The sequence below is a fragment of the Dinoponera quadriceps genome, unplaced genomic scaffold (assembly GCF_001313825.1).
Source record: "Dinoponera quadriceps isolate SergipeBrazil2010 unplaced genomic scaffold, ASM131382v1 scaffold1565, whole genome shotgun sequence".
NCBI classification, from domain to species: domain Eukaryota; kingdom Metazoa; phylum Arthropoda; class Insecta; order Hymenoptera; family Formicidae; genus Dinoponera; species Dinoponera quadriceps.
Window position 1 is genome coordinate 1337944 of NW_014556124.1, and position 21147 is coordinate 1359090.

The following is a 21147-nucleotide window of genomic DNA, read 5'->3' on the forward strand; positions in this document are numbered from 1 at the left end:
CTACGGAGTCCCAATTTCAGCTCGTGTGTAATCGGGAATCGGGAATGAAAACGCAGTTAAGAGGAGCGGAAAATAAAGCTGAGACAAGTGATACGTATCTCTCTTTTACTTACGACGAGTGTGTTTCGTCAGTCGCCAATTTAGCCATTTATTTATCGGCAATTAACGTTTTTCACTGGCATCATCTCGATAACTGCTATAATTATTAAAGATTTAAGTGTCATACGTGCCTCACATATCGCTCTTCCGAGATTTCCCATTAGACGGATAGAGACATCGATATATACCACCCATCTCAGCGCGTTAATTACGCTAATTAGTTTATCAACGCAAAAGTAATATAGTCATTATATTATAAACTTTACGCGATACGCACGAGTGTCGAATTCCTCGCAAGATTAATTTACACGTCTCCGGTCGGATAGAAATGTTATCAAAGGTGGACCCCGAGCAAACCAGCCGCGGTATGTAAATTGCAAATCAGAGAGACGATTAACTTCTCACGTCTCGCGATTCGACGGATAATTCAACGGTAGCTTCCTCGATAAGACCGCTCTTCCGCGCGCAATTCCGCGCGACGAAATCTGACCGCAACGTTCTCGGAAACGTGGGATTCGCGCGAGAAGTGGAGCACACGGCGCAGAAAAGTGACATATCCTTGTCCGACAAGGAAACGCGACACGCTTGACAGGCGTCCGATGTTCTTGAAAATTACGATAATTCCTGGCAGCGCGGATATCGCCGTCCCGAGTGGTTGGTCAAGGACGTCATGCGCGCTCCTGCTAATTGTAAAATCGTTCGTTCTTCCCGCCCATCAGCGGGGTCCTCTTAGACGCGCGTTTCTTGCGACACCGCAATAGCGTCGCGAAAAGTTCACTCGCGGTCCTCGAATTGCGAGCCCACGGCTCGCCGCAGGGGCGTAGCGGGACTTTCGCTTCTTACACCGTGGAAAAGCCATCCTGTTTTTGCGCGCGTTTCACGCCTCCGCGTCGCGCGCCGTTTGAACTTCACTGGCCATTGTATTCCTAATTAGACTTCCGCGTCGCGACCCATTATCTAATCGCCACGTAATTTCGCGAGTAAGAGTCACCCGATTCGCAAGTAGAGCGCTATGAATCTCAGGATACACGAGAGAGAGAGAGAGAAACGAGCTCTTAAGAAAAAAAGAGCCGACCGTGAATCACCTCGCTTGTCGATGTGTTCTCTTGCGTATCAATTTGGACACGTAAAGTTATCTCAATCAGAGACCGAAACGTTTGTGCCAATAAATCTTAATCTAATCTAATTACCTACATCAGACATGCATTGTCCGAGCCAGGCGAGTCATTATGGCGAGTCATACTCGTAATAATAATCAAAACTCGGCACCCATGAATCCACACCTTTACTTTGTTAATGTCATCTATTAATATCACGCCAGACGAACGTGCATTCGTGACGTTGAAAGGTCAAACGCAACGCAAAGTCGCGCGAGATGCGTGAGAAAATGCTCTCTTCGCTCATTTGCGGTTGCAGTCCTCGCGAACGATCTTCCCGACGGATTCCGCTCGCCCCGACCGGCCGTTCGGTGACGATAAACGCGATTCGTTGCGAGCATTCGAACGAACGCGCAAATACGACCGATTTGCACCGCGTACGATAATCGACGCGCTCGCGCGTTACACCGAGAGAAATTATAGTTATTTTCTGCGCCAACTATAATCTTTTCGTAGTTTTAACCATAAAAATAGTAGTAACAACGCGCAATGCAGGGTTATTTTCACTAACACCATAGCAAGGTTGGGAAGTAACAACGTTACTTGTTTTTTTTTTGCGGGGTAGACAAAATAATATTTTTATAGAGAAATATGGACGAACGAGTGCAGCGTGAATTTGACAGAAATTCGCATTTCGAGGTGTTAACCTCGCGTTAGATAACTTCTCCTTCACGCGTCGATCTCCATGCGTTTCGTTTTCTCTCGCGTGAAAACGCCAATTACGCAAGCCGCTTTGTCTCGCTTCGTTAAGGGGATAATCGTAATCGGGCACGTACGTATGGAAAATCGAACAATCGTGACGGAAGAACCGAGGCAGCTTAATATTTATTTATAGACCGCTACCGTGAAGCATAGCGTGACAATATATTTGAAATATAACAGTGCGCCCACACGAGGCGGGTACGATTCGAAGCAAAGCGATATCGTTTCTCTTTGCGTTCAACGATATCGCTTTTGCGCGCTCTACGTCGTTATCGATGTGTCGCATATTGCAAATTTCATCGACATTCCAGTTTGCATTTGAAACGCGGCCCGAAGCGAAGCTTTATCGTCGTTGCACCTCGCAACCCGCTACTCATGTCGCATGTGTGATAGTTATGATCTCGGAAGTAACGCGACAGAAGAACGGCGCGAATATCGTAAGACTGATGACTCGCGGCATTCCTTAGTCCATTTTGCGGAAGTATCACGATAAAAAGGGGGAAAGAGAAATAAATAATGGCATTTTATACATATATCCTATTATATTACGAACCAAGAGAGAACCCGAGTAAATCCCAACGGAAGTAGCGAGTATTGATTTTTTCCGAGCGCATTCGCGTGGAAAGAGTTAATAAGCTGTCAATTGGTTGAAAATACAGTCACCGTTAATGGCAAAAATGATACCGGATAAGGCTTTGTTGTTGCAAAATATTATCACGCATGCGAGGCTTTTTATTCGTAATTTACGAAGCGAAGAGAGACCGAAGAGCCACAATTTAATGCGACGAATAATGGCACATTGTACATTCTATCACATATTCGTATCGCGTCAGTCGTTAGAGACGAAAAGAATCATTCATTATATCTGACGGGAGATTTTTCGCGAGTCGAGTTTCACGAGTCCCCGAACGGCCGTGCTATTGTAACAGCGCTCTCTTCGGCTGCTCTCTCGCACAAGATCGAGCCATCTTCCTCCAGATCGATTACGGCACCGTCGACGAGCGGGATCCGCAGGACGATCGTAACAGCCGAGCGCGAGTAATTACATATCCTGCACCGGTCGTTAACAGTTCTGCAATACAAAACCGCCATCGCGCTGCCTCGGCATACGGCCTTAGCAGCGGGGAAAATGCGGAATTTATTCGTCGGCAACGGTTAGTGGGCGCGAGACCGTTAAAGCCGCAATCTGTTTATCAATTCGCGTTAATGACGACGTACATGAACGAGCGATAGTTCATTCAGTCCTAGTTGAAACGCGGGGGAGTATTTTATCTGTAACATTACGGTTACATCGCGCTTCAGAGGTAACGTAATATGAAATAATATACGCCGTGAAAGCACTGCCTGTGTTTCTACATTGTGTTTCGCATTATAATATATTAAAATATATTATAATTATTTGAGATCATAATGATAATATTCAAGAATTATAATCAAGTGAGAGACGCGGTAATGCTGATTAACAAGGTGCTATCTCGGATATTAATCACCGCAATTTGGAGGTACCAGTGCGTACACACTCTCGCCGGTACCGCACGATACTACCATAATTTACCATTGCGCCAATTATTGTACTGTCACGGTGTGACGGAACGCGGTAATTTCCTTGTATTATAGTGCGGAGCATACTAGTGTTAATACCAGCGTGTCGCTCGCATTCTCCAAGTATACGTGGACAGTCCAATTGGGACGAAAAAAGTGAGACACGCTGTTTCAGTTTTTCAATTACCAACCGATCGAGAGTCGAAGTCCTTTGTCAGGTGTCAAGTTGTGTCTCAACAAATCGACGATAGAAAATGGAGAATACGAGGGAGTTTGGGAAGAGAAATGACGGTCTTCGCGACGTCGGTCCCAAATGCGTGTTCGGAGAAAGCACGCGACCGCGTGGGTCATCTTCGACGGGCACGGTTTTACTCACCCAAGTGAATGTACTCCCCAGCCAATGCTGGCGTCGACGCGAATATCGAGGAAATCCCTTGAAACAATTATTGTCCGTAATGATGATCGTGACAGCCGTGTCCCAGTTGCAGTTTCGCTCGCGGACCGTGAGCATTCTATTGTTCCTTTCGTTGGGAAGGCATTGCCTAAGATATATCCTGTCATTTTTCTTTAAACAACGAGGGGATCCACGATGAGCGATTGAAAATCCGACGACGTAAATACGCACGGTCCCTCGCGCAACGAAACTCGTTTCGCTAATTTCGATATCGGTTACACGGAAAAAAAGAGAAGCAGCTCCCACAGCTAGAAACGGATTCCCACGGTTGGAAATTAGTTCTCACAGGGTAAAAATTAACTGTCCGTGTAATACAATTGAAATTTAGTTAGTTTAACTGATTCTTCTTTTTCTCTTTGTATCTAATTTTTTACTACTTATTTTTGTTATTTGTTAAACGAGAAGAATATTAAGCGGGAATATTTTTATTATTTAACAAACGGAAAGAAATTTTCCCTTTGAAACAAAAACACATAATTAATTACGCTTGCTTACTTTACACAAAACTAACTCCGACAGCTAAAAATTTTGTCTGGTAATTAAATTTCACTTGTATTATATGGACATCTAATTTCTTTTTTTCGTGTACACGTGCGTACACTATTAACTCTATGTCGAGATTAGTACCTCGAAATGTTTCTCGTAATTACGTAGATTTTTTTTTAACGTGTACCTCGAATTTGGCTACACAGAGTTAACGGTGTAACAGTTCAGCGTGTTATTATTGGCCTAATATTGCAATAACAATAAGTCGCATTATAATATAAAATTAGTGAATTATAGTATCTGTAGTGACTGGGACACGCTGTCATCGTATCATAATTGCATCAAACACAAGTAAATATTTAATAAATTCAGTAAATCCTCGTAGCTTCTATTCGCTGTTACAAATGAGATGCAGCGCGGCTTCGTACATAATGTGATCAGCGTGAATTGGCAAGAGTTGCTCCATATTTTATATCCGTCGTATCTCTCATTCTTATGATCCGGCGCGACCTGAATTTCGTGGGGCCGCTTTCCTTCGGTTGATTTGCTGTCGAGTGTACTCACCTTCGTTACTCAATCGAATGCGGCATAACATGACGTCCTTCTTTACGATTAAAACACGTAGAAAGAGAAAGAAAAGTGGTGGAAGTCGTGCCTTCGACACCGATCGCTAATTTGCTCGTCCAATCATGATCGGAAACAGGTTATCGGACAGATGTTGAGCGAGAATTTAGTGAAAGAATTTAGGACAAGTGTCGGCGCGAGAATCGCCGACACAACGGGATCCTTGCTTTTGTTAAGCTACCTTGAACGACTCTGCAGCGTTTCATAAAATATTCGCGACTACAAAAGACGTTCCTATATATTTATTTCTATAGCGGTTCATGGAGGCTCCAATTTAGGAAATATTTATCTTAAGCAGGCTTGTTATATCTTACGAAGTTTTCACAAAGTTTGCTTAACCTACCCAACATTTCACTTATCTCACCTATTTACCTTCCAGAATTTAATCATGATTTATCTCGTTTACTTCAGCTCGCGCAATATCCTTCGTGGTATCGCGAAAACAGGTTGAGAAGGGGCCTTTTTAGAAAACGATATATTTTGATAAATCACGGACGGGCGAGCGAAAGTACCGATCCTTCTCCGCGGAGAGTTTCGAGCGGTGTTATTAGATCTGAATTGTGCGGGGATCGTTTTATTTTTAAGTAAACGACGCGTCATTAGACGAACGCAGCTCCGCGGTGACAGCGAGAGATTAATAACGCGCGCGTTCGTAAATCCGTCTGGTCTCGATCGAACTCACTTTCGTTCGACGGTAATGCAGGAGAATACACGTACACGCTGATCGAGATCGCGCGCGATCCGTCCGACCGGTGGACGGGCTCGTCCTTTAAATTCATAGCTGAGAAAGTTGCCGGGATCGTGATCCCCTGTTAATCGTACCGCGCCGCGATCCTTTTACTCGCGCGCCATCTCATAACTCCTCTCATATATTCTCTTGACGTTCAAACACCTCCTGGCCGATTTCGCCTTACACGCGGGATAATTTTTCACGCAATCGAATAGTTAATTACGTCTGACTTCCTAATGGCGCTCTTACTGTCCGCGCGAGAAAACGAGCCGCTGAAATTCCGCCCCGAATTCCCCGTCGACGATGTAGCGGACGTGAATATCAATCGACGCTCTCGCTAAATTATCCGCTAACGCTTTCGTAATTTTACGCCTGGCTGTTCTCCTCGTTACCATAGAACGGATTTATCATTGATTATTCATTTATTAAAATGCGACAGCGAGATACGAAAATAGAAATTTACAGTCTGCAAAGTATAAGAATATCGAATTATCAATGTCGATTGCACGTTTAATGTCTTGAAATCAAAACAACGATAACGTCATCCTGGAAATGCGACTTTTCCAGGGTCTCAGGCGCGTCATCCTTTTGAACATTACACTATCGGTTGAATATGCGCCGGCTATTTTCTACGTAATTTCGCGTCAATAACCGCTACCTACGAAGGGTGCGGACGGCCCGAGGAAACCCGTCCGTCACATCCGCGCGACAAAGACGCGTCGCAGCTCCCTCCGTTCCGCCGCCACAGACGCTCTTCCCTCCTGGCTACCCATATGTATTCCCCGATGCCCATGGGACCCGCAGGCATCTCCCTCCCTGTGTTGGGGCCACGTAAGTCGACCAATAGACCACCTCTCTCTGTCGCTCATTCTGCCGTTCTCTCTCTCTTTCTCTCTCTCTCTCTCTCGCTCTTTCGCCGAGCTCCCCTCTCGATCCTCGCACGGCCCCCTAGTCGAAGACTTCGTCTGGCGTCTGGCGGCAGTTCGGAGCGAGACGCCGACACGACGTACGACGGGTATTTTCGTCCTCGTTCTCGCGTTTCGAATCGCGACTCGAGTCATCGTCGCCGTCCTCTTCCTCCATCTCCTCCGTTTACGTGTCGCGGACTCTCGACAGGAATCGCGCGGCGGTCGTCATTGGCGGCCGAGTCCCGGCTTCGGAGAACGTGCTGCCGAGACCCGTTGCTGATGTGGAGGTGCGCGCGTAACAGGTCCTCGCGTATCCTTTCGAGTGGCGGCGACCGGCGTGCCGGCCTCCACCAGCGGCTTTTCAGCGTCCACTCTGTCGGCCACGTGACCGGAACGGCCAAAGGTTCGCGCGCTTGAAAAGCGAACCCTCGACCACTGCCGGTCACGTTGAAAATCGGACGTGATAGATTAGTCGTGTGTACAACCATCGTCAACCGCCATCGTCAGTCGCCACGTCTTCGATTACACCCGCAGGATGAGCGACGGTAGGTGGAAATTGAAAATTTGAATGCATCGGGATCGCGGCGAAGGACCACGAGAGTCTCGTAGGGGTCCAGGTATATCGCGCGAGCTCCCTTCCAGCCTCCGTGTCCCTCCCATTCAGGCACATTGCATTCATCCAGCAGCAACAGCAGCCGGTACACGAGCATACCTATACATATAAACGCGCGCACACATCACACATTCACACACACTGGCGCGCGCGCACGGACGGTCGGTCCGGAGAAGAAAGCGCGTCCGCTTGGCGGGTCTCTCGTATCGCTTCGTCTCGTCGCGCGTTGTCCTTCCCGGGCATTTCCCATTCCGGAGGAAGAAGATAGTGACCGTGTCGTCCTGGTGTCGCAGATACGCTCCTCTTGACCTCGAGGAGGACCGGCGAGGACGAGTGGTGACCCCCTCCCTCCCCCCTCGAGATGACGTGACGCACCGGACGAGAGGAATGCCGGTGCGCTGACGCGGACCGCTCCTCTTCTTCGGCGGATATCTCGTCGACGACATGCGACCCGGGCATCGGGACGCCGTCCGGACGGATTCGAACGGTTGGCGCCCGATCAGGTTCTGACGACCGTCGCGATCACGGCCGACTCGTCTCACCGTGTTTCTCGTAAGTAGGAACGGCCCCGGGCCTACGAATGGGATTGAACCGTGTCGATCCGCGAATCCGGATCGATGTTCAAGTTTCGCCGAACAATGCTCGAGCTTCCAGCCTCGCGCGAAGCGCTCGACGCGACGCGGTGTCATCGGCTGCTCGGTCGAAGTTCGCTGCGGCCATGCTTGAAATTCGTAAGTGTATTTCGGAGTATTTCGAGTACGAGAGAAACATTGAATTCCGCGAAGGAAGTGCTCGGAGCTCATTATGTTTACCATTGAACTAGCAGGTACTGGAAGTTTCAAGGAAACCGAGTGTTTACATCACGCAACGGCGTATCATTAATTCCCAATGATTTCTGCTCCATATCGTGAATGAGGAATATCGGTTTATGCGATTTATGCGATTTATGCCTCATCGTGAGATCTTAGCTCTAAGTAATGGTTTGTAAATCTTTCCATCTAAGTTATCATTACCATTCGTAATTCGGATCGGACGTCCCTTCAGAACTTTTCTGATACTACTCGCGATACACTCGATCCCATTCCTACTCACGACTTTCGAGAGACGCGTTTTCTCGCGAATCTCCTCTCGATGAGGAAAGATCGAAAGTTTGGGAAATTAGTCGTTTTCTTTTGAAAGGAATTTACACATCTCAGATGTACGAAGCGTCTTTAATAAATCATCGGCCGACCCGGTCGGTGCGTTTAGAAATTAACAGTCACGGTAACTTTCGCTAAACACTTTATTGCAACTGTATCAGGATTTAATGCGTCCTTTAATTAAAGACTTACTGACTCGACACAGTTCATTAAATCAATATATTCAATCACATTTGATCGGAATTTAATAATTATATATATAGAGATAGAAGCACAAATGTGAATTAGAAACAGGATTTGAAGAGAAGCGCGCGATTGTTCGTTCGGGTATTCAGCGAATTCGCGTCGTGATAGCCGTGAAATTGTCGAAATCTCCGTGACGCAATTAAGAATTGATCGCTCCGGCGGTTTCGTGAACGAAGTGACTGCCTGAAGGAACTACCGTTAAAGCGATCGTGACCTCGATTTATCCACGGCGGATTCTGTGTGCAGATCCGCGTCTTTGCGGCGATACCCGCCTAAATAACCGGATCTGCTACATTTTATTGCACCGAGCGCGTATCGATGACGACGACACGTTGGTAGGACGTGTTTTGTTGTGTCCTCCGCGTAAATGAGACGCCGATCTGTGATAAGAAGACATCCGTATCCTGCTGTTTAACATTAATATTACTCGGATCGAAAACAAGATATCGTATCGTACATCACAAAATGAATTCGCGCAATTACGCGCACCTAAATTGCCGGATCTGCTATATTTGATCTCATCGGGCATATCGATGGCACCGCCAGAGAGAAGTCATTCCGTTGTGTTCCTCGCTTAAATCGAGACGTAGATCCGACGTAGAGTTGCGAAAAGAAACGAGTCATTTTCGCGTCGGCCTTGAAGGAGACACGAGCATTCGGTGCGTCCATAAACCTAAAAGTCGGCGACTAATTAGACAGAAGTATTTACTAGCGCCGTCCAATTTCAACCGAGACAAGTTTTACACATGCGTGCGTGCGTGCGAGTCAGAGGAGAATGGGAAAAAATTCACATCTATGTTTCGACCGATAAATTGTCGCCGTCGTGCGGCGTCTCGCGCGTTTCAAAAATAGGACGCTCTCGATCGCACGGCAGCCGCGTCCTCTGCATTTTTCCCCGCGGAGAAATCGGCAATCGTGTGCAGCGTGTTCCCGTGGCGATGCATAAAAATTTTTAGAGTAACGCCGCTGATCGTGACTGCACGCGCGACGAATTATGAAAGTGTGTGAAAGCCCGGGAAAGAGTGAGATATATAGGAGCGGGCGCTCGTTGGACCAGCGCATACCGAGCGCGTACGTGTGCTTTAATAACCCAATTCAACAGTTTTTTTAGCGACGAGAGTCTCGCGAACGCGCTCGGTCGGACGTGAAAAAGGAAGAAGACAGGTGGTAAGAGACCGGACGCGAATTATCACGCGTGCGTGGCGAATGAAATCGCGGTAAACGCGATAAGCACAATTCGGCCGATTTTAACGATGAACAAGTCCAATCGGGAGCGGAATGGGGAAGTTCAATTTCCGGCGAATAACGAGAACGGGCAACAAACGCATAAATAATAAATATATATGCGAGATACGAATGTATCGCGGCAATAATCGGCCCATTCTTTGACGAACTTTCCTGGTCTCGATGTTTTCCCCGACGGAGAAGGCCGTGAAACAATTTGACGTCGATATTAAACGTTTTTGCAGCTAGTCCATTCCTTCCATATCGGTTTCCGCGTTCGCCGATCCTACGTCGACGAGTTGTATTTAATTGCCGCAACGATTCTAACGCGTGGTGGAAGGCAATTAATTCTGTAATCGACAAGGACGAGCGTGCGATCTTCGCGCACCAGATCGCCACTTCTTATGTATAATTCATGTCAGATGCGGACGTAGAAAACAAGTTGCGTAGAAGCGGATTGATACAACAATAACGCTGGTAACGCATTATGGCGCAAGCGAGATATCATCTCTCTCTCGAGGGAATTATAATAAAACCGCCTGTCGTTCGCGACGCTGCGCTGACTGTCGCGTTCCCTCCGTGTTGTAATCGTTCATCGTCAACCGCGCGTGGACGTCGTTATTAACAGATGTCGGACGTTCTTACATTACGAATATCGAGAAGTTGCGACATGTGAGACTCGCGTACGGAGAAAACATTTCAAACGGTCCGCGCGGAACACCAGATGCTGTGCACCTCGTTCTTCTCGTTCGAGCAAACTCACTCGGCGAATGCAACGATCGCTGACGGCCGGGACGTCCCGACGAAACTTTCCTTCGACCGAGCTGACTCGCTGATGCATTAATTGAAGCACCAAGAGAGAGGTACGGGACAAAAGTTTCCGATGCTTTTTCATTCGTGAAGACAGGATTTGCGCGCTTTCCGCCGTCACGTTGTTCGAACGCTTGACAAACGGGGTCGTACACGACATAGCTTAGTTTAGAAGCGTGGAACGCTTTCGATAAGCCACCGTCGAGTGAGCGATTACGGATGAAAGAGTTGCGGATTAAAAGACCGCGAGATACTTATATAAAACACCTTTTATTTATTATTATATTCCGTATCGATTACCGTAGTAAGGTCGTTGTGCCTTCTAATTCGCGAAGGCCGACAAGTTTAGCTCGCGGCCGGCTTCACGTGTGCCACGACTCGCGTGAAGGTATCTCGCGTTCCCGCCTCACCGAGATCCGTATCGTTTCCTCAATGAAGAGCAGAAGACACGCAGAAAGCGAGGCAGATCGACCCGCGGATTACTCGCCGCGTTTTTCGATCGCGCTGGCGGACCAGACGCATGTAAATGAAACAACATATGCGATATCCAACCTGTGACCTGCTCTCTTCTCGGTAACGGTTGTTGTGCGACCTGGGTATTACAATCTGGCATCTCCGATAAAGTCGGTCGTATAGCGCGCGGCAGACGTTAGCGTCGTTAACGTTGCACGTTGCGTCGGGCATTATCGCGTCGAGCGGCGCACGGTAATGCGCGCTTCTCAAACGCGATGGAAATTAATTTCTCGGGCCTGGATCACCGTTTCGAATCGCAATTGTGATATCGTCCTAGAAAGCCGGTACTCAGAGGGTATACCGCGAGTCGCAGGGACATCGTGCTCTTTACGAATCTTTAGAACCGACGGCAAACGCTGATTAAGATTTATAGAATTTAAGGTGATCGTATCGCGCAGACTGCAAGATTCTCAATGGCGATATTAAGGGGTTTCAACATAAATTTATTACTTATTGAAAAGAACTATAACTTGATTCTATTCGATGGGTACCTTATCGAGTTTTCCCCGCGAGCATTCGGGAGAAAAGTCGACATTCGCGTCTACGTTCGTCGGGAGTTATTTGCGATTCGTCCCGACAAAAGTCTACTCTCGTGAAAGTGGCATTCTCCGGCCGGGAAAGGTCGCTACCGGGATACTTCGAATCTCACGTGTAGCGTTATCGTTAGTGGGAAAAAGAAAAGAAACGATCGGCCGGTCGCCGGCTGACACCCGTCGCCCGTGCCTTTCGTCGCGAATGATCGCCCGGATAAAAGCCGGAGTGGCACCCATGTCGGTCAAATCAAGATTGCATCGACACGAGAAGGATCGTGTGCAGTTATCCCCGACGAGATGATGACGTACGCGCGGCCGGCAATTTAAAGTGCCATTTGCTTCCTGTGGAAGGGAACAACGGCCTCGTTTCGACATTCAGTGCCGTTAAGTATTTACGTATAACCGGCCTAATTGCGCGTAGCGTAATGCGAAAACGACTCACTAAATCGCATGTTTGCGCGCGGATATACCGCCTTTTCCTACGAAGACAATAGAAAACGTAGAACGAAAAAATGAAGAAGAAAAATCACCGAAATGACCGAGCGATTAAAGCTAAAACGCGGAGATACTCTTATCGAAGTGTGATCTCGCCTGTGGCGCGCGGTTTATCGATCTTGTTTGAAACGTAAATTGGTGCGTGGACGCGCCATGTAAAGCGACGGCAAAACGGTATCAGGTTCGTCGAAACCGCGGTTGCGGGAAGTTCTATTCCGCCGAACCTCTGCGAAATACCGTGCGCGATTTTCGAGTTGCACGTTTCGGGTCGCGCAGTTACCGGTTTCACCGGATACCTCGGCAGCCGCGGAATCAATGGTAATTCCCAAATTAGTTCCGACTCGACGTCGCGTTTCACTCCGGCGCGTTTCCACTCCGTTTCAATCTAACGAACCATTTTTGATTTTTCCACAAATGCTGAACGCGCCACGCGACCAGACGCGCGATACACCGCCGTCCGGAAGCGGCTGGAATTTTCACGAGCCGGGAAGAAACGCCGGAAATCACTGGTACCGCGCGAAGGGTTAATGTGCGATTGCACGGAACGATAAAAACGCGGACACTGGATCGCGCTGGAAGCTTGCGAATGCATATTGAGCCCATCCCTAACTGGCGTTGCTGCTGCCGCTGGTCGCGCGGATGCAACGGATTCTGCGAAACTCGTCCCTCGTCCGGCAGGCAGACGGACCGACCGTACCGCTCCGTGCAAACTTCGCGAGTGTAACTGCACGCGGGCATAAGTGATACATAAATTTGCATGGGAATTAGTCCGAGCCGCGAATTGCGCTTTTACGCGGCGTTACTGCTTTAATTCCCGACCGCTCACCGTGCACCGTGGGTGGAACGTGTGTCATCTTCAAGCGGCCCCATCCTCCTCCTCCTCGCCGTCTAGACGATCGCGACAGCGCGTGAGAGAAGGCAGAGAAGCAGGAAGAACTCGCCGAGTGGAGGAGGATATCTTTCCACGGAGAAATCGTTCCACTCGCGTGAAGATTTCATTGCGAAGGGAATCGGCCCATTCCGCGAGTAATGACCAACGCCCGCGCGATCTTCTTGTTTCGGAAATAAAGGACGATAATTGCGACAGATTATCGCCACCGGTGGTTGTATTCTTACCGAACTCCTCCGGTGAGTAATCGTCGTTGAGCCACACTCGTGATTTCCCGACGCGCCACGCATGCCTAATTACTTACACGCCGCGTCGCGCGAATTAATCGCCGCCGTTTAGTTATCCCCTCCCCCGTCCTGTATCTGATATTACGCATCGGAGTTACACATCGCGTAACGCGACGCCGTGTAAAACACAAAACCGCGGGCGTCGAAATACGACGAGACCGACGGGGAACGTGCGAACGGCGTCGAGTCTCTCGATTCAGACCGCCGTCGCACGCCGGTGCCGGTGTGTGCGCACACACGCGTGTGCGCGTGTACATGCCGGCAATTGCGGACGATATTGCACGACAGAATGCTATCTCGCTCTCGAATCGCGAAGATCGACGGCGAGGAGACGAGGGATCCGCCGACTGGTGAAATCGTCCGTTCTATAGCTCGTCCCTATCGCTCTATCGGCCTCGATCTATCCTTCTCCCGGTATCCCCCCATTACCGTCACCGCGCAACCCCCCTCCCTATCTTCCCGCTCTCCGTTTACAATTAGGGTTAATTAGCACGCGTAAGCGAGAAATCGCAATTGGAGCAGGCGAGCGGTACGAAACGGCGGTAACAGCAACGGCGGAGGCAGCATCATTCGCTCTCTCCACTCGACTTTCCACAAAATCGTCCTCGCCGGACTGCGCGAACGCGCGTGTATGTCGTCATTCCGCCTGTCTTTCTCCCGAGCGTGTATCGGAACCGGTACAATTTCGATCGTTTTTATTCCACGGCTTCTACACACACACACACACACACACGGAAAGGTGAGGTCTCGATATAAAATACAGCGCTTTGAAAGGCCGCAGGCGCTGTTTGTAAAATTATGATGCGCGAATCCTTTCCTGATCTCTTTGGGAGAGTGAATTAATTAATTCTTTTTTTTTCATTTCTGTTTACGATGGATGAAATTTCGGCACGTGAGGAATTCTTTATCTTACTATAGCTTGACTTGTGCTCAACGACAAAACAACGTTTTCCGTTTTCGAACGTTGCCGAAGCGCGGGTCGAAGTTCCAGCGGATGATTTTTTAATAGTCTACTTTTTCATTATAAATACAATTGTGAAGTAATAATAATAATTTAAATCGTTCTCATGTGTGCTGAAATAAGCTGAAGATCGGAATTCGAACTGATCGAAAGTACATTGGCCGCCAATGAATCGATCCGATCGTTTCAATGACTCATAAAATTCTAAAGCCACCGCCGATAATTCGATTCGTATAATATCGGCGATTTCGCCCGCGCATAATATCTTCTTTCACGCTCTCCTTCGTTGAATAACATCTTTCTCTGTAGCTCGGCTCGGCGAAAGAAGGAATTGCGGAGGTGCCAGCGGCGTTACGTAAATCACGGAATGCAGATGCAACTCGTGCGAGCGTAATGAGTCTTTAATTCCCGAGATATCCAAAAATATAACGCCCGCCATAACGTATCATTAAATAATGCGAACGAACGACACTTTCGGTACGTTAAAATGTCCGGAGTTTAGTAGAATATTGTAATTGAGGAAATATGAGATCGGATAAAAGAAATTCCCCGTCTCTGTGAAACTTCGCGATAAAAAGATCTCGTTTCTGCAAAAGTTCCGGAAATAACGGCGGTACGCGAGAAAATTCTCAAATCGTGCTTACGTTGTGTTTCGAAATATTTCATAAAATACGGACTTACAGTTAGCTCGGTGTAGTCACAGATGGTTGAACCGACCTTGCTTGCGCAATCGTTTCGAAAATTACCGACATACTACAACGATATAACGTCGTTACTGTGAAGACACGCGGCCGATTCCAGCGGGCGAAAGTAATTAAGAGTTGAACGGATCTAACGGACGGATCGTTGCTCTCCACGACAGAAGTCGTAGAATCCGACTGGTAGAATCGTCATCAGTTGCCGAGGCACGGCTGCCGTGACTCAGCCTGTACGTCGCGTACAACATTGACGAATAATTTATCGGCGAGTGGCGTAAGCGGATAGAGAAGTATTAACGAACCGAGAGAGGCGCGCACGCGAAGGACTTCACTCATCTTTAGCACTTACGGGACGAGCGTGTCTGTACTTTTCTCTCCCCCCTCTCCCCTCCTTCCTTTCCGTTTCTTTCTCTCGCGAGAATGTCTTCCGATCGAGGGGTGCAATTACGATCGCGACGAGGATGCGTATTTACTTAGCGCCGCCGCCATTATATATCGACGCGCGATTAAATGTACGGGAGATTAATTTCCCGATAGGAAAATATCTCTTATCGGTGATCTTGAGTTTTTGTGGCTTCGCACATGACAGAGCCGTTATCGCGCGTTTTATGGTATCGGCTCACGATAACGGAGTCGACGTACGAGGCTGCGTTGAGGGAAATTGACTTTTTTGTATTTCGTATGTCGCGTTAACGTCAAATGTACGTCATGTTAACGTTAAATGTTTCGCCTCACATTGTTTATCCCATATGATGATCGCGTTATCGTAATCGAACTGACCACGTTGATTGAATCTCCAAACGATTAAACGATGTTCTTTATCGGATTTGCGACTATTTTCACTAAACTTCAAATAGAGGAAGGAATAGAGAGAGAGAGAGAGAGAGAGAGAGAGAGTTCGCATAAAATGTGTGTGAAATACTTGACGGTCTCTGAGAAACATCCCGTTTTTTTCACCTTAATTTATTCCCGTTTCACATTTGGGAAGATTGAAGAGTAACGAGTACTCACACTTTTTGCTATTAAATTCCTCGACCGTTAGGTCAAACCTGTTCTTTAATCAGTCGATGATCTGAATGTGATGGATCTTCCATTCGGCATTCCTTAGTAGTCATTTGGAGGACCTCGGTGAACTCAGACATAAGAATTACGACGCTAAAAATAGCTGTTTCTCGTCTTGCGCAACCTTCGTTGAGAAATTTCGGTAATAAAGATACGCGTTTAGCCGCGAACGCATGGTAAGAAACACAAGCTCGCGAAGGTTATCCTTCGCACTTGAAATCAACAAGAAATAGCTGATAGAAGAGTAATAAATTTTCTTATCGGAGGGCTGCATATTTTATTCTCTGTTTCTACACGGAAAATTCAATTGAACTAACTTACATTGAATAACACGAAATGCACCATCGCTTACTAAAATATATTCAATATCGATATATAAAGCCTGAACTAGGTTGCAGTTAGCGAAAATTGATATTCTCGCCTCTTTGCCGCGCAACTGCGTTACTTCGTAACGGAGAAAAGTACGCAACCGACGATAAAGAGGCAATAATTACCAAGATAAGCCGGTGGTTGCAGTTAAAAAAAAAAAAACATCGAATCATTTCAGGTTACGAGCGTCTACTTTGCATCCGTTTTCCGTAAACACGAACGACGCAGGAACGAACGGAGCGGTTCCGGGCAGAAGCGATCATTGCGTCGCCGTGTTTTCGGCTTGTTATTAACCTCCTTTCACTTAATCGCCGATAACATCGATCGTGTGTCAGCTGGAAAATCCGGTGTGTTGGCGTGTCAGTATATAAGTGAATAAATGTTAAACTACTCCGGGCTGAGCGTTTAGTCGGCTAAACTTTGAATTCCCTTTAAGGCACATGCCTATGCTCTGCGTTAACCCTTTTGCCCCCCGCGGCTGAACTCTGCCACAACAGACATATATTTCCAAGCTTACGACACGAAAGAGCCGACAGCTTACGAACCGCTCGAGAGATCCGTACGGGATACGCGAAGTAGTTTCTATACTCTCGTTTAGCCGGAGGGAGGGGGAGTCTCGCGACGTATTTAAATATCTGTTTTGGTGAACGCGGCAACGCACGACGGTCGAAGGAAAGGGCCGCGGATAATCGCGCGATCGCGCCGATACATTTGTTCCGCGCGATTTGCATTCGCTGACCGGCGTGTGGAGCGCGCGCGGCAACGATAAAAACGGGAGAGAATTAAAAAAAACGGCACATCGCGCTCTAGGCGATATCGAATCGCACTTTCGTACGCAATTGCGCGACGGCGACGGCGCGACTCGCAACGAATCGCGGGCTTATCGAGCTTGGCGTGACGGCGGATTAAATAAATCCACGCTAATTAGTGACGCTCTGCGAACGAGAGCCGGCGAGCTTAACGGGGACGGCGTCGCTTCGCGAAATGCGCTTCGGCGCCGCGCGGAAAGACCCCCGTAAGAAAGTGCATAAATCCGTCGATTAGACACGCCGCGACGGATACTTTCGGCGTTTAATGGCCGGTGCAATTAAGGCACGTGATAAACCATCGCGGGCGCGAGGCAACCAATCGCGCTTCGATCGAGGTCGCCGTATCGCCGTGGAGAAATATCTCCCCCGCCTCCCTTCGGCGATATACCCCCTCGCTCGCGTTACGAAAATTCGAAAGGATCGACGACGTTCCCGGGCGATTTAATTAGACGTGTCGCAAGATCCCGCTGCGAGATATACCGCTCTCCATTTTTCACCGCTGGAAGCGCGCGATTCCGCGGGGCCCGCGCGCGGAAAATGAGCGAAGGGACGCGCAGCTCCGGGGATATTGATCGATGGGAACGATAAATGGGAGGAATCGAGGGCTGCTCGATTAATCCCGGGCGATATCTATTGATTATTTATCGGCCGCGCGCGACACAACAGCAATACGCCAATCTCGATTCAACGCCGGCGAGCCGAGTGTCGGCTTCACGTTCTCGAGGCTAAATACCGTATTACCGTCGTAATGGCTCCTACATCTCGGCTAACATTATCGAGTCCGCAATTGACGGTGGGGATCTCGCTGGATGCGTTCGAGACATCGCACGTCCGGCGTACGTGAGACGGTGTCGCGAAACCGCGCCGATCGGGCCTTCCAGGAAAATCCTAGGCCTGATCCTGAGACTCGCCATCATCGCCTAGGCTCGCGCAGTGGGGCAGGGGGAAAGAAGGAAGAGAGGCTAGATGAGGGGAAACATCGTCGGGCAGGAGGCCCGAGGTGGCCTCAGGAAGGGAGGAGGTTAGATGGAGCGAGGTGCAAAAGGTGAAAAACAGTTTGCCATCAGCATAACCGGTTCCACGTATCTCTGAACGGGTCTCCCTCTCTCTCTCTCTCTCTCTCTGTCTCTCCCTCTTTCTCTCTTTCGCCCAGCCGAGACTCGCCCGATCCAGCCAACGGGGTTTCGCTCGACAGGGTCGCTCGCTTTCCTGATGATGCTGGTCGAGTACTTGCTACCGGTGTGCCGGTGTCCTTATACAGTTAAGGACATTATCTCGTCTCCTGCCCCAAATTCCGCGGGAGATGATATCGCGGATTGTTTCCCGCGTCTCGTCCCGTCCGTGGATCGTCCGCTCCGTCGCGTCCGCTCGAGACTAATCACTCCTCGTCGTTTATGATCGAAATGTGAATTCAACGGATGAGACGAACACGTACGGAACACGCGGAATTCAAGTCCAAGTCGCGGTCGTTCCTTCACACGTATCCAGGTAACCATCTCGAGATCGGTAGCCTCCTTGAACCGCTCGCAATTGGCGCCTCGATTTCTCAACGTTGAATATTTCGGCACGTAGTCACACCCAGATTTCCAAAGCCCGAGTTCGCTCGGCACGAGCCGTCCGCTCTCCGTAATCTCCGAAATCTTAATGAACCCCCCGCGAATGAATGAACTCGCGTCGATCTTTCGGCCGCATTGGAATAGAATCTGCTTTGTTACGGTCTGAGGTGAATTCTACAAGAGCGACGAACAGTACGATAAGTGCACAGACGACCCGGAGGAAAAGAGAAGCGAAACGGGGGATAACGCATCGGCACCTCGCGGAATTTTCTGTTCCAGACTCGGTGTTCACGTCGGGGACGCTGAACGTGGCGAGCGCGGTAGTCGTCGGCGGTCACGTCACGTTCACCGGGTGAGCCAGGAACGGCAACGATGGTGCACAGTTGTTCGTCGAGATGCGCCAAGCGCGCCTTCGTCTTCCTGTTCGCCTGGGGTCTGCTGATGATCGCGGCGGTGCAGTTCCGCCACCTGGAGAACAGGGCGCTGCGCGACGGTGCGCCGACAGCCGAGGAGAGCAACCTGGCGGAGGTCGCCGACGGCACCGGCAACGAGCGTGGCGCGAGCCGCTCCTCGAGCCTGGGTCTCTCCCGCTACCTGCTGCAGAGATCATACGGCGAGTCCGCGAATTCCGCCCTCTTGACCACCCTGACCACGATCAGGAGCCGTCTGGAGGCGACCAAGAGCCCGTTCGAGCTGGAGCCGCTGTTGGACAAGAGGCCAGCTAAAACTGAGCAGCAGCTGATCGAGGAGATCGCCGAGAGGATACCCAGCCTGCCACTGGGCGATTGGACGAAGAACAACAGACTGAGCCAGAAGAAGGGGAACGACAGCTGCTCGAGGTACCCGCAGATCTACGATCTGGAGTTCAATAATATTTACTGGCAGACGATGCGCACCAGCAACGGCACGTTCCAGTTCTTCGGGGCGTTCTTCGACAACCGGCGGCTCTCGAAGATCGGGCCGGCGGTGAGGATCGTCGGTATGATCGATCGGATCGAGCCGACCGTGAAGACGTACTGTCAGTTGTGGTACGAGAACGAGCGGGAGCCCAGGATCGTTGAAACGCACGAGTACAAGTACATCTGGTACGCCAAGTGGGGCAACTACAAGCAGGGTATCTATCAGCCGTACGTGATAGCGTGCAGGGTGCCGCCCCAGGCGTCCGGCAGGCCGCCCTCCTCCGTCTCGATGGTCGAGAAACGTTGCGACACCGCCAGTAATAATCTGCGGGTGATCTACAACAAGCCGCAGCGAAAGAAGGACTTCGCGGTATGCGTGAAGGGACTGGACTTTCTGCACGAGGACCTGTCGGTCCGGCTGATCGAGTGGATCGAGCTGATCAGCCTGCTGGGCGCCGACAAGATCTACTTCTACGAGCTGCAGGTGCACCCGAACGTGACCAAGGTACTGCAGCATTATCAAAGCCTGGGTATGGTACACGTGACCCCGCTGACCCTGCCAGGCGGCCAGCCGAACGTGCCGGCCTTCCAGCACATGTACCTCACGAAGAAGACCAATCACAAGCGGCAGAACGAGCTGATACCGTACAACGACTGTCTCTACAAGCACATGTACGAGTACGAGTACATCGCGCTGCTGGACGTCGACGAGGTGATCATGCCCGTGAACGACGCGACCTGGCAGGGCCTGATGCGCCGAGTGCTGCCGAAGGCACTGAAGATACGGAACGAGACTCGCGCCTCGTACAACGTCAGGAACGTCTACTTCCTCGACGACCTACTGCACTCTCATGGTTACTTCAAGGACATACCCAAGTGAGTAAGACTTCTACTTTCACGCCGCGGCTCGGATCGGCCGTTAATCGGCCGCCCGTGAAGGGAACGCGAAGGTGGATGGCTTGCGGAACCCGCCGGCTATCGGCGTCACGGTTCTCTTCCGACGGAAACGCGAAGAGCGCGATTGTTAGCGCGGGATGGGAAACGCGATAAACGCCGGACGGAATTTGCTCGCGGAAAAGCGGCGTCCCCGCCGATCATTCCTCTCGTGAGCAGCACCGATTTCTGCTTTACCCCCTCGCACTGTTCTTTCCACTGAATTTCTACCGCTTTGAACCAGCAAAATCAGCTCGAGATACTGAACGCAGCTCGAGGAGGAGAACACGTCTGTCTCTGAATTGGCATCGATCGAGATTTCGTTAATCCGTTTACGTTTCACAAACCATTCGAGTTTAATCCTCTTCGCGAAATGAAACGCACAGATCTGAGAGTCGGCGGAATTTAA

General features: G+C 49.5%; 1 protein-coding gene across 7 annotated transcripts in view; it reads left to right on the forward strand.

Annotated features, from left to right (window-relative positions):
• LOC106746739 overlaps positions 1-21147 on the forward strand; it is a 40276-nt gene that overhangs the window by 15979 nt on the left and 3150 nt on the right. For 2 of the 7 annotated variants that reach the window (XM_014623659.1, XM_014623658.1), the window contains 2 exons: positions 7609-7867; positions 19186-20681. In XM_014623659.1, the coding sequence (XP_014479145.1) occupies positions 19279-20681 (1403 nt within the window). In that variant the 5' untranslated portion in view covers positions 7609-7867; positions 19186-19278. Of the gene's footprint in view, positions 1-6748; positions 7248-7608; positions 7868-9366; positions 10788-19185; positions 20682-21147 lie in introns of those variants that run through there. The other 5 variants (XM_014623665.1, XM_014623660.1, XM_014623661.1 and 2 more) reach the window with 4 other exon arrangements.